The sequence below is a fragment of the Eurosta solidaginis genome, chromosome 1, assembly GCF_040869045.1.
Source record: "Eurosta solidaginis isolate ZX-2024a chromosome 1, ASM4086904v1, whole genome shotgun sequence".
NCBI classification, from domain to species: Eukaryota; Metazoa; Arthropoda; class Insecta; order Diptera; family Tephritidae; genus Eurosta; species Eurosta solidaginis.
The window spans coordinates 383981555-384001194 of NC_090319.1; the positions used below are offsets into that span (position 1 = coordinate 383981555).

General features: G+C 34.8%; 1 protein-coding gene across 4 annotated transcripts in view; it reads left to right on the forward strand.

The window, feature by feature from the left end:
- Nucleotides 1-17983, forward strand: part of Eh (Eclosion hormone) — a 266266-nt gene extending 248283 nt beyond the window's left edge. For 2 of the 4 annotated variants that reach the window (XM_067776043.1, XM_067776034.1), the window contains exons 2-3: nt 17044-17160; nt 17234-17983. In XM_067776043.1, the coding sequence (XP_067632144.1) occupies nt 17052-17160; nt 17234-17418 (294 nt within the window). In that variant the 5' untranslated portion in view covers nt 17044-17051 and the 3' untranslated portion in view covers nt 17419-17983. Of the gene's footprint in view, nt 1-13654; nt 13735-16843; nt 16958-17043; nt 17161-17233 lie in introns of those variants that run through there. The other 2 variants (XM_067776015.1, XM_067776025.1) reach the window with 2 other exon arrangements.
- The last annotated feature ends 1657 nt before the right edge of the window (nt 17984-19640 follow it).

Sequence of the window (19640 nt, forward strand, 5' to 3'; positions counted from 1 at the left end):
TACATACGTAGCCATACAGACTTTAATAAAAACAAACGTAGATATTTACAATTACTGTTTTTTACCTCATCAACTCCCCGCAAACGCACTCCCTTTAAATACTTCTACCAAGCCAAGGCAAACTTTTCATAGACGTAAAGCCGCTTCACAGCATCAACGAAGTACAAATCCAGCAACACAAACAAAAGCAATTTAAACGTGAAAATAATAACAGTAATAACTACCCGGACCCAGACACTTGTTGCGCTGTAATAACTTCATACACACACCCACACACGCACACATTTTCGCCACGAGCACACCCACTGTGTATTTGCCAGTCTATATTTCATATTTAAAACTTTCCATACAAAATCGCGCTTTCAGCAGTCATTCGTGTGGTTTCGTTAATTTTCAGTATTTCGTTGCCAACACCATCCCCCACCAGCACTTCAATCCTGTGAGATGGTAGTATAAATTGTTTCTTTGTTTTACTTATTATTAACCTCGACGGGTTTAACACACCTGTTTGTTTGCTTTTGAATAATCCCAGTTTAACATAAAAACCGCTACTTACTAGTATGTGTGTATGTTTTTTTAGATTCCAGCTTGTAAATGTATGAATATACGTATATTTCACTGTGTTTTATTATGCAGTAAATGAATGAGTGAAGCCATAATAACTTTGTGGAGGTAAATCTTTACTGACTTTCATTTAATCACATCGACACATTTGATGTAAAATAGCGTGTAATAATGATATAAAAATATGCCGAAAGTAGCAGATGATAATCTTCTTTATGAATTCGAATACATACATATATTATTATGTAAAATATATAAATATGAATATATTTACATGTAGATAAATATAATTTGAAAATAAAACAAGTAAGGACGGGACTGCCTTCGGCACAGTCGTACCTTTCATGAATGAGGCTGAACAATAATCTTATCCCATTCGCAATATCCATCGGCTGTATAAGATATGAAATATATAGTGAGCCGATGTACATACCTAAGCGATTTTTAAGATAAATATAAAATAAAAAATAGGTATTTACTTTGTGTGAGGATGCAAAGTTTCACATTTTTTGTGGTCTGCATAAAAAAGCTTTGACCATGAATCACTTATCTCAACAATATATGCCGAAAACGTAAGTATTTGATGAAATTTGAAGCTTCTAGTCGTTAAAAAGGGTGCAGAAATTACAGTTTATATAGGGTATATACTATATATACCACCGATCTCTATAATTTTTTCAGAAAATAATATACGCTATATACACGAGCTTATTTGGACCCCGAATAGATTGGTATAGAAAATGAGCGAAACCAGATAATAACCACACCCACTTTTTATATATATAACATTTTGGAAAACACAAAACCCCTGATTATTTAGTAAATAATACACCTAGAATTTTGAAATTTAACGTGTGGACCGATTTTGAGACTCTTGATAAAAATTTGAAAACAATTTTTAAAATGGACGTGTCACCGCCCACTTGTGATAAAATCATTTTTACAAATATTTTTAATCATAAATCAAAAATCGTTAAACCTATCGTAACAAAATTCGATTAAGATTGAGGTTACCTTTACTATAAGGAATGCTTTGAGGAAAAATTAACGAGGACCACGCCCACTTTTATATAAAAGATTTTTAAAAGGGTCGTGGACGAATAAAATAAGCTATATCTTTGTAAAAAGAGCTTTATATAAATGGTATTTCATTTCCCAAGTGGATTTTTTTTTTTTTTAACAATAAATAGGAAAAACTTCAAATTCTAAAAAATGGGCGTGGCACCTCCCCTTTTATGACTAAGCAATTTTCTATGTTTCGGGAGCTATAACTCGAAGAAAAATTAGTTCAGAATAGAACCATATGTATATGTATTGTTGCGCAGTCTTGTAACATTATTTAGCACACAAAACACACAACAACAGCATTTCAAGTGTACAGCTGGATATGTAATGTTCGGTTTCACCTGAACTTAGACTTCCTTGCTTGTTTTAAATTAATTATAGTTATAGTCATACTTTCTAAACAAACATCAAAAATTTTGAAAAAAAAATTCTCAATAAGAAAATGTTTTTCTAAACGGGGTCGCTCTTCGACAGTGGTTTGGCAAACACTCCAAGAGTATTTCTGCCATGAAAAGCTCTAAGTGAAAACTCATCTGCCTTGCAGATGCCGTTCGGAGTCCGCATAAAACAAGTAGGTCCCGTCCCGCCAAATTGTAGGAAAAATCAAGAGGAGCACGACGCAAATTGGAAGGGAAGCTCGGCCTAAAATCTCTACGGAGGTTATCGCGTCTTACATTTATTTATTTATGTACAGCTGCGAACACAAAAATAGAAGTGGCAATTTTTATCAAATTTTATCAGTTGAACTCTTTTCTTTTCATTTTCGATGTTTTAAGAAACAACTTCTATGGATTATGTAGCTGAAAGTATGCAAAGAAATCTCAAAATAGTTTCGAAAAATACGTGAAAATTCTACAAAAGCTTCGAACTGTTCATTTAGAGTTTTATGAATTTTTTAGAGTATGAACTTGTGAAGCCCAATCAAAAGTATCTCTAAATTCGCACTGATTTTCGACAATTTTTTTTTCAGAAGGGTGTTTTATATATTCTTTCATACAAAGCATGGCTTAAATTCTTAATTAAGACATCCTTCGTAAAAAAATTGTCAAAAATCAGTGCGAATTTTCAGAGACCTGTAACTTAAATTTTGTTATACTAAAATTGATTGTGCTAGAAAATAACATACTAAAAAACTCAGAAAACCTTAAACAAAAAGTCTGATATTTTCATAAATTTTCTCCATTTTCATATTAAAAGTTTTGGAAGGACAGATTGAAGGAGCCGGCCCGGACCACTTACAGCTTTTTCCTTTATTTCCAAATTGCCCGCGGTCGGGCGCCGTGGCATGGTGGTAGCGTGCTCCGCCTACCACATAGAAGGTCCTGATTTCAAGTCTCGGGCAAAGCTATATCAAAATGTAGAAACAAGTTTTTTCAATTAGAAAAATGTTTGGATTTGGCAAATGCTCCGAGTGTATTTTATAGTCGGCGTAAAACATTAAGGTCCCGTCCCTTCCAAATGTAGGAAAAATTAAAAGGAGCACGACGCAAATTAGAAGACAAACTCGGACTAGAACCTATTCACTCTCGTTTTACAAAATTTCTATTTTAATTATAAAGTCAACCAAAATATCAAGCCCCCATTTTTATCTGTCTTTGGTAATGAATTACCGCATTTTTCGAATTTTCGATATCGATTTTTTTTAAGTGGGTGAGATTTTCGTAAAGCGAATGTGTAATAGCAAGGACAATCAACTTCAATGGCTTAGGATTTATGGCTTGGGAAACTTTCAAATTTTTTTGTTCTAAAAGAGGCAATGCCGCTCCTATTTTCCAAAACTTGAATAAGTCGACAAACATATCTATCTTTGGTAATGAACTATCGCAGTTTACCAATTTTCGAAAATTTCGATATCGAAAAAGTTAGTATTTTATAGCTCGATTACGCTTATTTGCAATATCAATCTATTCTTGGTCCATATAAGCCAGCATAACAAATTTCGTAAAGATATCTCAATTTGATTTGAGGATGTAAATATCTCTCTCGATTCCTTTATGCCATTGTGTACTACCGTTATCCAATTAAAGTTATAGTACTCCTGTGTACATGTGCACGTTAGGTATAATAAAAAAGTAAACCGATTCTTCCGTTCCATAAAACAATGCAAGGAGCTTTTCACGTGAAGTGATCGCACTCATAAAACTTATTAACTCCAAAATCCGCTAAAGTTGGTAAAAATGTAGTCATTGTCATTTTACCTATGCACAAGAAGTGACAGAAATATGAACGGATTGCATTTATACGGATGTCGAAAATCTGCTTTTTTTACCTTGCGCTTATTTTCAATAAATAGTTAGACTATCGAATTTCAACGTACAAAATAGATTTGAGACGATTTGTATATAATTTTTTCGGATTTTTGAAATAGGGACCAGTTTCGATTTTCGTACTCTATCTGATGGATTTTGAAAATATATTTTGAAAAAACCCATCTATTTTGACAAGCCTTTGGCGTATTTACATATATATGTAAGGTCTAGTAGTAAAACAATTCTACAAAGTTTCATCGAAATTGGAGATATTTAAAAATTGTGGCTTGGATATTTTTCCCCACACATTTATACAAAAATTCAACTATTATATTTAATTTATGTTTTTATGGCAATCCAATATAAAACGTATTTATTTATTCATAAAATTAAAGCTCTAAGCTAGTAATGTTACCCAACTACACGTTCCAATAACCAGTTAGTTAAAGCTTGTGCAGATGTGTAACAATTACTTGCTTTTACAACAACTCTACCAATAGATGTCAGGTCAAACATAGATCCGGTTGATGTGCTTTAACCGTTATTTTCTGTCTTAGATTGAAGGCAGCTTACGTACATGGTAGAGTCAATATGAGTACAAAAGGCGCTTTCAGCTAACACAATTTTTGTTAATACGTTGCAAACATATTTTTGTCAGTTGAGTGATGAAAAATTTGTCCTACGAACGACGAGTTGAGCCAACTGTCAAATGAAATAATTATTCTTAAATTACAAAGGAAAGAACTTCTCAAATATTTATTTACACTTCACTACAATATTAATAGGAAACATTGTTTTCATAAGCAACACTTTAAAATGTCAAGGAACTGTCATATAAGACGATCAATTGAGGAAATACGGCACCAGAGAATACAGCCGTATGAAGCACAATGAGATCCTCAGTGATATCCACAAACAGGCGTTGGACCTCTGTGACAGGAACTCTCCGGCGAATCCGGTACTTAAAGAAAAATACCTAGAACTAGTAGAGGAGGAACGCACTCTCCCTAGGAAAACGCACGGCACTCTAGCTCAACTTCGATCTGGGTACTGTAACAAGTTAAACTCTTATCTTTCCAGAATCAACCCCAACATACAAAACGTATGTCCTGCTTCCAATATGTCCCCTCATAACACCAACCATCTCCTCAATTGTAATGTGAAACCAACGCATCTAACACTGCTCTCATTATGGTCCACCCCTGTTGAAACAGCAATTTTCTTTGGAATCCCGTTAGAGGACATTGATGACAATTCGTGATTGGTCGCACCTATTGGATGGGGCGAAGCATTGCTAGAACAACAACAACAACAACAACAACAACAACGATCAATTGACGTAAAATTCCACACATTAAGTGGATCAAAACACTCAACGGGTTTCGGGTCCGAATAAAATGTTATAGTTGTTATTAGTGAAAGCTTATTCTTCAGAATACTTTATCATTTTTACAAGTGGAAAAAACCTTAAATTTGTGTGAATAATTCCCAACGCGTATAAGCGAGAAAAAAAACGTGAAGCTTTTAAATATTTTAATTTTGATTTTGCATACAGCAACAGTCGGAAATTAAAAAATCAATACTTTCGCAAACTGCCAGTGACTGACATTTTGTTTATTAAATTCGTTATAAGATGAGACGTTACACATACACATACATACATACGATTAACATACATGATACTTTGAACTTGATATTGCTAATGTAAGGATGCCGGAGGATACCGTAAATTATAATAATAATACGTCCGTTTAATTCAACAATCTATTTAATTCTAATTCTCAAAATACAATTTTCCAAATTCAAAACCTGAACTCGTTACAATATTTTTTTCAACAAGTCACGTACACTTGTTCTTACAAATACATTTTCAACAAATCGAACAAGTGTACGCCCTTTTAAACATATTCACACAAACACTTATATAATAATCAAAATTCAAACATAGAAACAATTCTCAAAATGAAAATACGTTACATACACATTTCCATATTTTATATAAACTTGAACAAGACAATATTCAAATTGACAAATAAAACAAATAAATACAAACATATAGGGGAAAAGTAAATGAAAATATGTTGCTAACCATTTGAAACAAAGCTTTCTATATCAAACATGAAAACAAAATATGTTATACAGTTCAATGCACTTATACCAACAAATACTTTATTAACAAGCGAAAATGGCTTTTCCTGGCCTTATTTAAAAAATAAGGAGTTAGAAAAATTTAACTTAAGCCTCAAACATGGCAAGGTTAAATTCTGGTTAAGTCTTACTATAGATTAAACTGGCACTGAAAAACCAGCCTTAGTATTATCGAAATTAAGCAAGTTTTTAAACTGATTTTTGCTCACACTTATTTGAAATATTTCTCATAATAAAGAAAACAAATTTTCTGCCTCTCCACTTTGTTGTAATTTTTTCGCATTTTTCCTAAGCATAAAATTTTAGGAGCTAAAATTAATTGTTTGAAGTTATTGTTGATATAGATACTTGCTACGAGTATTATGTTCTTTTACGATCCCTTTAAAAATATTTCGTTAAATTTTTTCAGGCCTTTTACCTATTAAAGAAATAATCTGATTTACGAGTTTCATGATGAATTATACTGACTTACTACTACTAATATTTTAAAACTGATTTTTTCGTAATTACGTGGAGCTACGCCTCTTCGAAAATTTCCAAAAATTTAATTAGCAACCGACTTATCTTATTGTTTATTGCAGGGGCATCATTTACGGAATAAGCAAGTATTTAAAAATTTTAGGTTTTCAAAATTTTATCTTAATATATAAAAAACACGTGTCACTATGTTTGAGGCCAATGGACTCCTAAACTACTAAACCGATTTTGAATTTGTTTTGCACCCCGTGTGTAGTTTGATCGAACTTGAAATATAGGATAGGTCGTATCTCAGTTTGTAATCGTAATATTATTTTATTGCAAATTTGTTTATTAGTTTATACGTAATAATAAAACGTTACGTATATGCACCGGCACTCACATTTTCAGGTGGTGCGGATATACTTCCGTGTACCCCTAGAATGTGTTTATAGAATATGGATAAATGAAAGCTGTTGATGAGTGCTTTAGTACAGAGTAATATATTATCCAGAGACGGACTGCGATTGGGATTACGACTAGGACTGGGACTGTGACTCGGAGTGGGAATGGGACTGCGACTCGGAGTGGGACTGGGACTGGGACTGGAATAAAATACATACCAACCTCTGTGACAGGCAATAAGTGATGGAGAAGAATGAGAAGGAATTGAGAGAAGAGTAAAGAGAGAAGGATATTAAGAAAGAGATAGAATGAGACGAAGATGGAGATAGATGAAGCGAAAAAGACGAAGGGAGGAGTGAATAAAAGGATTAGGAAAAAGTAAATAGGTGGGGGGGGGGGGGGGGGGGGGGGGGGACAGAGTCAGACGGAAAAAGCTTATTAAAATATATGCAGATAGGCCAAATTTAGGGCAGGACAACGACTGCCGGGTCTTCTAGTATACATATATTAAAAAGGGACGGCCATAACCGTTTAAACGGTTAAGCGCCAATTAAGTAACTTATGTAGAATACCAACGTCTTGTTTGTTCAATGGAATATTTTATTCTCATTTTTCAGTTTTCATTTTTTAAATTCAAAAGTAAGTACAACTCGTTTACATATTTTTTTCAACGAATCACGCACACTTATTTCCCTTTCAAAAATATGTAACGAGTTCAACAAGTGTATGCCCTCTCGAAAACATTCATACAAACATAAATCTATCTATAAATCTTATAAAATAAAGTCGCTAAATGCCATGTATGCACATAACTTCACACAGAATGCTCCGATTTTAAAACGGGTTTTTGCATTTGAAAGCTTAGCTACGTGAGATGGTACAGTTAATATAATTAGAACGTATATATTATAGGGGCGTGGCAAATTCCCAAAATGTAGTAAAAAATCATAAAATTTTTGTTTACACAGCTATAACTCATAAACGCATGGATGGATTTAAAAAATTCTACTTTTCAGTAAAACTTTGAAATATTTACCTTCGATCTGCATTAAAAACAAGTAAGGAAGGTTAAGTTCGGGTGTAACCGAACATTACATACTCAGTTGAGAGCTATGGTGACAATATAAGGGAAAATAACCATGTAGGAAAATGAACCGAGGGAAACCCTGGAATGTGTTTGTATGACATGTGTATCAAATGAAAGGCATTAAAGAGTATTTTATGAGGGAGTGGGCCATAGTTCTATAGGTGGACGCCATTTAGGGATATAGCCATAAAGGTGGATCAGGGTTGACTCTAGAATGCGTTTGTACGATATGGGTATCAAATGAAAGGTGTTAATGAGCATTTTAAAAGGGAGTAATCCTTAGTTCCATAGGTGGACGCCGTTTCGAGATATAGCCATAAAGGTGGACCAGGGGTGACCCTAGAATTTGTTTGCACGATATGGGCATCGAACGAAAGGTGCTAATGAGTATTTTAAAAGGGAGTGAGCCTTAGTTCTATAGGTGGACGCCGTTTCGAGATATCGCCATAAAGGTGGGCCAGGGGTGACTCTAGAATTCGTTTGTGCAATATGGGTATCAAACGAAAGGAGTTAATGAGTATTTTAAGAGGGAGTGGGCCTTAGTTCTATAGGGGGACGCATTTTCGAGGTATCGCAATAAAGGTGGACCAGGGGTGACTCTAGACTTTGTTTGTACGATATGGGTGTCAAATGAAAGGTGTTAATGAGTATTTTTAAAAGGGAGTGGGCCTTCGTTTTATAGGTGTTCGCCTTTTCGAGATATCGCCATAAAGGTGGACCAGGGGTGACTTTAGAATTTGTTTGTATGATATGGGTATCAAATGAAAGGTGTTAATGATTATTTTAAAAGGGCGTGGGGCTTAGTTCTATAGGTGGACCCTTTTCGAGATATCGCCATAAAGGTGGACCAGGGTAGACTCTAGAATTCGTTTGTGCAATATGGGTATCAAACGAAAGGAGTTAATGAGTATTTTAAGAGGGAGTGGGCCTTAGTTCTATAGGTGGACGCCTTTTCGAGATATCGCCATAAAGATGGACCAGGTGTGACTCTAGAATGCGCTTGTACGATATGGGTATCAAATGAAAGGTGTTAATGAGTATTTTAAAAGGGAGTAATCCTCAGTTCTATAGGTGGACGCCGTTTCGAAATATCGCCATAAAGGTGGACCAGGGGTGACTCTAGAATATGTTTGTACGATATGGGTATCAAACGAAAGGAGTTAATGAGTATTTTAAGAGGGAGTGGGCCTTTCTGGACCAGGGGTGACTCTAGACTTTGTTTGTACGATATGGGTATCAAATAAAAGGTGTTAATGAGTATTTTTAAAAGGGAGTGGGCCTTCGTTCTATAGGTGTTCGCCTTTTCGAAATATCGCCATAAAGGTGGACCAGGGGTGCCTCTAGAATGAGTTTGTACGATATGGGTATCAAACGAAAGGTGTTACTGAGCATTTTAAAAGGGAGTGGGCCTTAGTTCTATAGGTCGTCGCCTTTTCGAGATATCGCCATAAAGGTGGACCAGGGTGACTCTAGAATGCGTTTGTACGATATGGGTATCAAAAGAAAGGTGCTAATGAGTATTTTAAAAGGATGTAATCCTCAGTTCTATAGGTGGACGCCGTTTCGAAATATCGCCATAAAGGTGGACCAGGGGTGACTCTAGAATATGTTTGTACGATATGGGTATCAAATTAAAGGTATTAATGAGAGTTTTAAAAGGGAGTGGTGGTAGTTGTATATGTGAAGGCGTTTTCCAGATATCGACCAAAATGTGGACCAGGGTGACCCAGAACATCATCTGTTGGATACCGCTAATTTATTTATATATGTAATACCTGCCAAGATTTTAAGGGTTTTTTATTTCGCCCTGCAGAACTTTTTCATTTTCTTCTACTTAATATGGTAGGTGTCACAACCATTTTATAAAGTTTTTTCTAAAGTTATATTTCGCGTCAATAAAACAATCCAATTACCTTAACATATTTCATCCCTTTTTTCGTATTTGGTATAGAATTATGGCATTTTTTTCATTTTTCGTAATTTTCGATATCGAAAAAGTGGGCGTGGTCATAGTCGGATTTCGTTCATTTTTCATACCAAGATAAAGTGAGTTCAGATAAGTACGTGAACTGAGTTTAGTAAAGATATATCGATTTTTGCTCAAGTTATCGTGTTCAAGGCCATGCGGAAGGACAGACGGACGACTGTGTATAAAAACTGGGCGTGACATCAACCGATTTCGGCTTTTTTCACAGAAAACAGTTATCTCCATAAAATCTATGCCCCTACCAAATTTCAAAAGATTGGTTAATTTTAAATTTTCTTTTATTTTTGCATTTTGTTGCACCATATCATTACTGGAGTTTAATCTTGACATAATTTACTTATATACTGTAAAGATATTAAATTTTTTGTTAAAATTTTACTTTAAAAAAAATTTTTTTTTTTAAAGTGGGCGTGGTCCTTCTCCGATTTTGCTAATTTTTATTAAGCGTACATATAGTAATAAGAGTAACGTTCCTGCCAAATTTCATCATGATATCTTCAACGACTGCCAAATTACAGCTTGCAAAATTTTTAAATTACCTTCTTTTAAAAGTGGGCGGTGCCACGCCCATTGTCCAAAATTTTACTAATTTTCTATTTTGCGTCATAAGTTCAACTCATCTACCAAGTTTCGTCGCTTCATCGGTCTTTTGTAATGAATTATCGCACTTTTTCGGTTTTTCGAAATTTTCGATATCGAAAAAGTGGGCGTGGTTATAGTCCGATATCGTTCATTTTAAATAGCGATCTGAGATGAGTGCTCAGGAACCTACATACCAAATTTCATCAAGATACCTCAAAATTTACTCAAGTTATCGTGTTAACGGACGGACGGACGGACGGACGGACATGGCTCAATCAAATTTTTTTCGATCCTGATTATTTTGATATATGGAAGTCTATATCTATCTCGATTCCTTTATATATGACAACCAACCGTTATCCAATCAAACTTAATATACTCTGTGAGCTCTGCTCAACTGAGTATAAAAATACTTGATTCCTTTCTTATATCAGCCAAATTGTCTAAACAAAAGTAACATTTTTATCAAAAAATGCGTATGTGTGTTTGTTAGCTGTGAACTGTCCGCGCTAATTGCTTTTGAGTGAGGCTTGATGCGACACATACATACGTACATATATGGAATTCGCTTCGTTATTTAACTTCGGGCGTAGGTTTATAGGTATGTATGGATGTACATCACTACATAGTATAAAACAAAGTCGCTTTTTCTGTCCCTTTGAATGCTTAAACCTTTAAAAATACGCAACGAATTTTGATGCGCTTTTTTTAATAGATAAAGAGTGATTGAAGAGGAAGTAACGGATGAACATATTTGGCTGAAAATTGGTGGAGGTGTAGCTTAGAACCAGGAGACATCCATAGGCTAATTTTTATCCCGTTCTGTATAGGGTCTTGAGATCAAAACGTGGACCTGGGTAATCCTGGGATATGTTTGTACAATATGGGTATCGAATGTAAGCTGTTTATGAGTACTTTGATACGGGGTATTTTTCGTACCCGCGGGTAACTTGGGTCTCGAGATATAAGCGAAAACGTGGACGCGGGTACCCCTAGAATGTGTTTATAGAATAAGGATAACGAATGAAAGCTGTTGATGAGTGCTTTAGTGCAGGGTAGTTTTCATACCTATTGGTGAAGGGTCTCGAGATATTGGCCAAAACGTGCATCAGGGTAACACTAGGATGTGGTTTTACATTATGGGTATCAAATTGAAGATGTTGATGAGTGCTTTAGTACAGAGAAATTTTTATACCGCTGGGTGACTAGGGTCTCAAAATATGGGCAAAACCTGGACTCGGATACCCCTAGAATGTGTGTGTAATATGTAAATCAAATGAAATTTGTTCCTGAGAGCTTTAAAGTAATTTTCATTGTGATATTCGATTTAGTTGCATTAACCTGGCAAAACTGATAAATGTGCATGCGAAGCTGAAATAAAGACATGAATTAATAATACCCACATAACTATTTACATACGTCCTATTCGATTTGCCTGGCAATAAGGGATGAAGAAGAATGGGAAAAACTTTAGAGAAAAGAAAATAGAGAAGGAGAAGGAGACTGAGAAAGAGATAGAGTGAGACGAAAATAGAGATAGATGAAGCGAAAATACGGAGGGAGGAGTGAACAAAAGGATTAAGAAAAAGTTAGGAGCAGGCGGGGCAGAGTTAGACGGAAAAAGCTTATTAAAATATATGCAGATAGGCCAAATTTAGGGCAGGACAACGACTGCCGGGTCTTCAAGTATACATATTTTAAAAAGGGACGGCCATAACCGTTTAAACGGTTAAGCGCCAATTAAGTAACTTATGTAGAATACCAACGTCTTGTTTGTTCAACGGAATATTTTATTCTCATTTTTCAGTTTTCATTTTTTAAATTCAAAAGTACAACTCGTTTACATATTTTTTTCAACGAGTCACGCACACTTATTTCCCTTTCAAAAATATGTAACGAGTTCAACAAGTGTATGCCCTCTCGAAAACATTCATACAAATTTAAATATTTTACATAAACATAAACATACAAATATTTTGGAAAATGTTAACTTCATTATTGATTATTTGAAACAAAGCTTTCTGCTTTAAATATAAACCCAAAAAGTGTAACACAGTACATATATGTATATACAAGTATACATGCTACACTAAGTATATAAAAAATGGGCGTTGTTATTTGGTCGGACTTTGTTAATTCTAAATAGAGATAAAAAATGTGACAAAAACTTACATTACAAATTTGATTCATATAACTCAAAATTTACTCAGTTGGCTAAATGAGCTTCTGTTTTCACCTTGATCGTTTTGATATAAGGAGGTATATATTTGTCTCGATTAATTTATCGCGTTACGTATTACCGCTATGTGAATTAGTACATTCTGTGAGCTTTTCTCAACTGAGTATAAGAATATTTAAAGTTTTTTTAGAATTTTTGACTGTTGAACCACGCTAACTTACGGAATAATCACAATAAATGAACAATAGATATTCTAGTCGTTTAAATAACTCCTATCCCTAAGAACTAGATTATTAGCTGTCATTTGTTCATGTTTATCTTTATTTATATGAGAAATCTAGTTATTTAATCAATGATAAGGATTTAAGTACGAAGATGAAGATAATCTCACTTGGTCTTATGATGCAGATTTCGGCTCGTTTTTGCATTGTTGTTTATATTGAAAAGGAATATTTTCGACCACAAAATGAGCATGAGTCCGCTGTTAAAGTCATGAATCCTTAAATATTAATTAAAAAAAAAAATGTTTGAATCTGGTTTCCTTTCCTGCCATTTGAGCCATAATATTCTTATGCACAAAACCTTAAACGTAGAAATTTAAATCAATTTTTTGTCTGCTTTCCTTGCAAATTTATTTCAAAGCTTTTATTTCCATTATTGTACATAGTCATCCAAATCAAATTTCTTTTGGATTGATAATCTTGAGCTAATTGAAAGAGTGCACTAACAGTATGTCACCTTATGACCAGCTGTGCGTTTTACGTCGAGGAGTTAGTACACTGCTCAACTAACAACCAAAACGGAAATGGAAGTAATTAAGCAATTGGTACAAGAATCTTTTTTTTTTTTCAAAACTCAATTTGGCAAACACATCATCTATCTTGTGTTCTGCTATAAATACAAAGTAACTTTGTAGGCAATGATAACAGTAACGAAAACGTCCTTTGAGCAAACACTTCTTAGTAAATCAATCAAATCTGTACGTTATTTGTGATCAATTTGTTTAAATAAAGTAAGTTAACTGCATACAGCATGTGGGTTTGAATTAAAAATATATGGAAGGGTAAAAGAGGCACGAAAATGCCGCAACTTTTGTACATATGACGTCATAGTTGAAGGTGTGGCTACACTTTTTGTGATTGTGTTATTGTGATTGAAAATATGTGATACGATTTATCGGATACTCGTAAAAAATTGTAAACCGTTCAAGCCTGAAGCCTTATAAAAACCACCCCAGGGGCGAATCGCACTAGCTCCGAACTAGCGCAGAACTATTGCATTAGAGCCGGTATTAATTCAAATTCTGTCCACTCGAGTATTTTCAAATAGCACCTTTAAAATTGTGATGTCCTACGCTATGACAATTGTTGCCCTTTGCAGACCTTTTGAACGCGTTCTTAACTATATCTTTCGTAGGTGGTTCTGGAACAGTCGCTGCCTTTGAGTAACTATTTTAAATTCATATTACTCAGACTTAAGCGCTTTTGGTATATGCACGGCTGCCAACTGAGCCGCTAAGTAACCGATTAGCACCAGTTCGAAGATAGCCGTTAAACCTGTAGTGCTAAATGGCAGCTTTGTGCAAGTGTCTCCTATTTTCACTGCATCGTACCTACTGACCATTTATAAACACAGCTAAAGATAGGCTGATTAGTACCCTACAGAAAAGACAGGCAAGCTCCACAGTAGTTGAATTTTTTGTATACGGGAATACCCAAAAGAACAAAATTTTAGTCAAATATAAAAAAATTAGATGTGATAGATAGTTATCACGCCGTACAACGGTACCATACAAGTAGCCACCGCTCATTACCTGTTGGTTGTCATGTTGTGCAGGTGTACCCAGCTCTCGCTTTTTTTAGTCATCGCCACACAAATGATAAGACAAATTTGGTCTTCTGATGCCATTCTGCATGTTGATTTTTGAAATTTAGAATTTTCTTTAAAATTTCACAAAAAATATAAAAATTTATGTTTCCTCTCCTGACCCCAGATCTGATTTTATGCATCTCGAACAAAAGCCATATTTTGTTGACTTTAAGTTGGGTGTAATACCTACAAAATTTTGTTGACTTTTAGTTAGTTGGGAAGAAATTCAGAATTAGCCATCTCACACTTAATTCGGCATTGCCATACAAAAGTATTAAATTTTTTTCTAATAAATTAAACAGATAATAAGGCACATCGATTTATTGGAAAGCAAAATGTAGCTAGCTCAGAGTTAGCTTCTTTTCCTACTGGATAGTGAGTTCTATAGCAACTGGGTTCTGTATATAAACAATTCCAAACAAATCTCACAACATAATTACGGAGTCGTATTAATAAGTTATCTGCCAAAATAGTTGCATGGCATCGTGCATCGACGATACTTACAACACGGTAATTGGAAATTCAATTAAAGTAAAATAAAAAATAAATGAAAGGCGCGATAACCTCCGAAGACATTTTAAGGCCGAGCTTCTCTTCCAATTTGCGTCGTGCTCATTTAAATTTTTCCTACAAATTGGCGGGACGGGACCTACTTGTTTTATGCCGACTCCGAACGGCATCAGCAAGGCAGATGAGAAGCTTTTCATGGCAGAAGTACACTCGAAATCCTTGCCAAACACTGCCGAGGGGCGACCCCGTTTAGAAAAATTTTCTTCTAATTAAAAAGACTTGTTTCTAAAATTTTGATGTTGCTTTGCCCCGGGGCGTGAACCCAGGATCTTTGGTGTGGTGACGGAGCACGCTACCATCACACCACGGCGGCCGCGAAATTCAATTACCGAAATGTTGTCCATACCTTTACTTAAGTACATACATATATATATGCAAACATTCATACATACTACATACGTCAGCGCATAATATCCGCTTTAAAGTGTTTAATTGACGATGACGTGCTTCTTAATTTGTTTAAGCCCCGTAGGCGACAAGCCAAGCACACGCTAAAAACCATAACTTAACTTTATTGCAAGTACACGCAGAAGCGCCATCCCGGCTAACAAACGAACGTAAAACGCGCAGATACCAATCTCATCTGGCTTGAGTATTCATCCGCTTATATTTGTTGTTGTATTATTAACATCAACAACATTACAATTACGCAAGCAAATTTATTGATAGTAAGTAGTTAAGAATCAAAAGTATCTGCAATTATATCAAGTCAATTGGTACAAGAGCACAAAGCGCATGGCTTCATACCTTATAGAACAGAAGAAGCACGGATGTACTCCTACTCGTACGTAAGTACGTCATGAATTTAATCGCGACAAAAAGCTGTCAGTTTGTGACCGGCATTTTTACACTTCCTGCTTAATTGCCGGTTTCATTTGTTGTTCTTAAGTTAACAATAAGCATTTAAGCTTAGCTTCAGTTGTTCCTTTATGTAAAAAGTACAAATGTTAAGTTATGAAGCATTGATGGGCTTGTTTTTTGTTTTGAGATACATGCTTTACCTCTCTTAAGAGAAATATATTCTGCTATGAATAGAAAATATGTAATGTTGCGTTGCAGTGTCGTATAATAAGGTCTTATGAAAGCACTAAGTATCTTTCTGTATTGCATCTAAAGGCAGTTCTTCTAAATATTTTTCTTACTATCCAAAATCCAAATACCTTTAAATGTGCTTACCCACGCTAAGCTGCTCATCGGACCACCGAAGTGTCAAAAGCAAGATATTACATTTTTTTAAAAGCACCAGAAGTCGCTCAAAGTTAATGAATACTCCTGGCCTAATTTCCGTTTGACGTATGTGCAAATACAATATTTCAGTGAGTAGCTAGAAGTCGAAAGGATAACCAGCTAAAAAAAACAAAATGTGTCACACATAGGCACTTTACACCTAAAATCGTATGAAGCACCGCTACCGGTCTTTCCATATGTTAGCGCCCCGCTACGCCTGCGCACAAGCAAACATATCAACTGTGTATGCGCGTTTGGTGCTTTTTCTCTTTGTCATTGCATTACTAACGTAAAAGTGATTGTTTGTTTATTTGTTGACTCGTTTTCTTAAATTTGTCTTGTGCCTTTGTCTTACGTCAAATTGGTGCTCGGCGAACGTTCAACGGGTGCTTTTGAGATGCTGATTCTGCGCGCCAATCGTGAAATTGAACGCATGCGCTTGAGATTACTTTATAAGCACACGTCGCAAAGAATTTTAAATTATTTAATTAAATGCTGTTCAGGTGTAAATATCGTTGGACTGTGGTCTCCAAATTTCGCTCATATTTCAATTTTAAATAGATAAAACGGTAATTTTAAGTTTTAATAATTTTATAACAGAGAGCAATTCATAGGAACTTAGATTTATATATTAACTTATTTTTTCTCCCTGCAGCTTAAAATATGTTCACCTCTAACAAATCAATTTTCCTCATCGCTCTCTTAAGCATTGTGGCTATATTTGTCCTCTGCCCAGCAGTCGATGCCATGCCCTCTATCCGCAAACGATTTGGTGTGTATACCCACACACATTTTTAAAAGAATAAACACATTTAATATATCTTTTATTTTATTTCTCCCTACAGACACCTTGGCGGGCATTGATTTCATACAAATTTGCCTCAATAATTGTGCGCAATGTAAGGAAATGTTTGGTGACTTTTTTCAAGGTCAAACATGCGCCGAATCCTGCTTAAAATTCAAAGGCAAATCCATTCCAGACTGTGAAGATGTTGGTTCTATTACGCCATTCCTCAATCATCTCGGTTAAACTGGATACACACATATATTACATCCCGGATCTCGCTCTAACCAAGTTGATAAGCTCCAAACCGCCCAAATGATTATGAGATACCCCCACGCCTTTATCGCAAAGTTCAGTATTAATTGTGTATTTTGTTTTTTTTGTGCATCGATCGCTGTGTGTTGTTGAATTTTGGTGCTGCTGACACCTGCTCGTTATGGCTTTATGACGTACCGACTTTATTTGGGTCATTGTCAGCTTGAAATTAACTCTACAGAACTTATATCGCACTCTTCACACTTAAATACAATTTATGAGATCGCTATTTTTATCGCTTTTGATTCGTTAATTTTAACGTATTTATTTATATCATACAGTTAGATAAGTAAAATATGCCGCAAATCAATCGTGAGTCATATCCAAAAAAAAGTTCCTAATTTATAAAATCGTAGTATTATGTATTGTAAATGTAGTTTTTTTTTCATCAAGTCATTAGTAATATACATAAGTCAATGTATGCAAGTGTGTGAATGTGTTGTTCGCTTAAGAAAATATACAAAATAAACAAAATAAAGTTTGCAACGGAATAAAATTTCGGAATTTTAAATTTTATTGACGTTTCCCCTACAAAGCTAAAAGGATAGACGAGCCATACCATCTTACTATCAGTAATGCCAGAAAACTATTTTCAGTGTAGTTAAAAACAATAAATAAAAAGGACCTAGAAAGGCCCTAAAAAGCACTTAAAAAACAGTTAAAAAATAAGGAAATTCCGGATTAAATTTTTTTGCTAAATAATTCCAATAGAGTCAGAATAAGCGCCAGAATCAATAACGTAATAATACAAACAAAAACCCTAAGAAAGACAACAAAAACAGGAAGTAAAATAACATCAAAATAAATCTTACCTGGTGAATACGAAGAGCCCAAAACTATATATATATATATATTTTTTTTTTTTTGTTTTGTTTTGTCATTCCATAAACGACAGATCTTGATGCGCCCATACTACTTTTTGACGTGTAAGCATCTTTTGCCGCGATATCGGTTGGTTATAGGTGTGTTGCCGGATAGGTGTAAGTAGAGGAGTTATCGATTTATTATCTTATGGTTGTACAAGCGCTATTGATTTACTAGGTTTTCAATAAGCTATGAACGAGTTGTTGATATAATGTTTATTGGAACGGTTTTCCCATTCCTTGTCAAATTTGGTTAAAAAAAAACGTTGTGCCATCTTTAATGTCAGTTTTCATTTGGGTAATCGATTTTCTCTCAAAAGGCTATCAAATATTTATAAGAAAGCTATCGATATGTTATCAAATAGGTTTTCATTTGGTTTCGAAAAGTTATAGTTTTGTTTCAGTTATTAAAATGTAATCGAAAATGTATCGATTTGTTATCAAAGCGTTATCCTTTCAATATCAAAGGGTAATAAATTTCCTATCAGAGTATTGCCAATTTGTTATCGGCATGCTATCGACGACTCATCGGTTTATTATGAATAAGATACTGATGAAACTTCAACACAAAATTGATGGCACAACTGTATTCCGTCGATTTAAAGCCGATGATTCGGCGCTAAGAGGCCTCGACACAATTTGCGGGAATGGAACCAGTTGTGTTTTGCGAAAAGAAATAAAAACACAATAATTAGTAATTATACATAGAAATATGTATAATAATTATAAAATGTCTTTATTTCGTCAATATGCATTAATTTAATGTCACATGAAAAGGATTGTAGGAACTTACGTTTTGTTTGAATGAAAAACTCCAAAAATCGAACGCTTGATCAGATGGTGATTCGTTGGCAGGCAAACTAAATCAGCGCCGATGGCAACTTCCAAATCGCCACCGAACCCCGAATTTTCTCTCTTAACGAAAGAAAATTCTGGATCGAGAGGACGATTGGAAGTTAGTCGTTGGTTGCTGACAAACGAAAAAATAGTTAAGTGGAGGGTGGCTACCCGGTAGGCCACTGGCCTAAACAAGGGCAATAATAAGTCCATATCCATAACTAGCCGATAATATAACAATATCATTAGATTTCACCTGTTACTGATCAGTTAGAGTTTAACTTCAACTCCTTCAAATAATTTAGAAATAAGTTTTTCTAAACGAGATTAACCCTTGGGAACGGCTTCCAAACACTCCGAAAAAACACGCATACCAGTAATGGAACTCACAAACTTGTTTAACGATTTTCGTGATCGATATATTGGTGAATCGACAACTATAACAATTTTGGT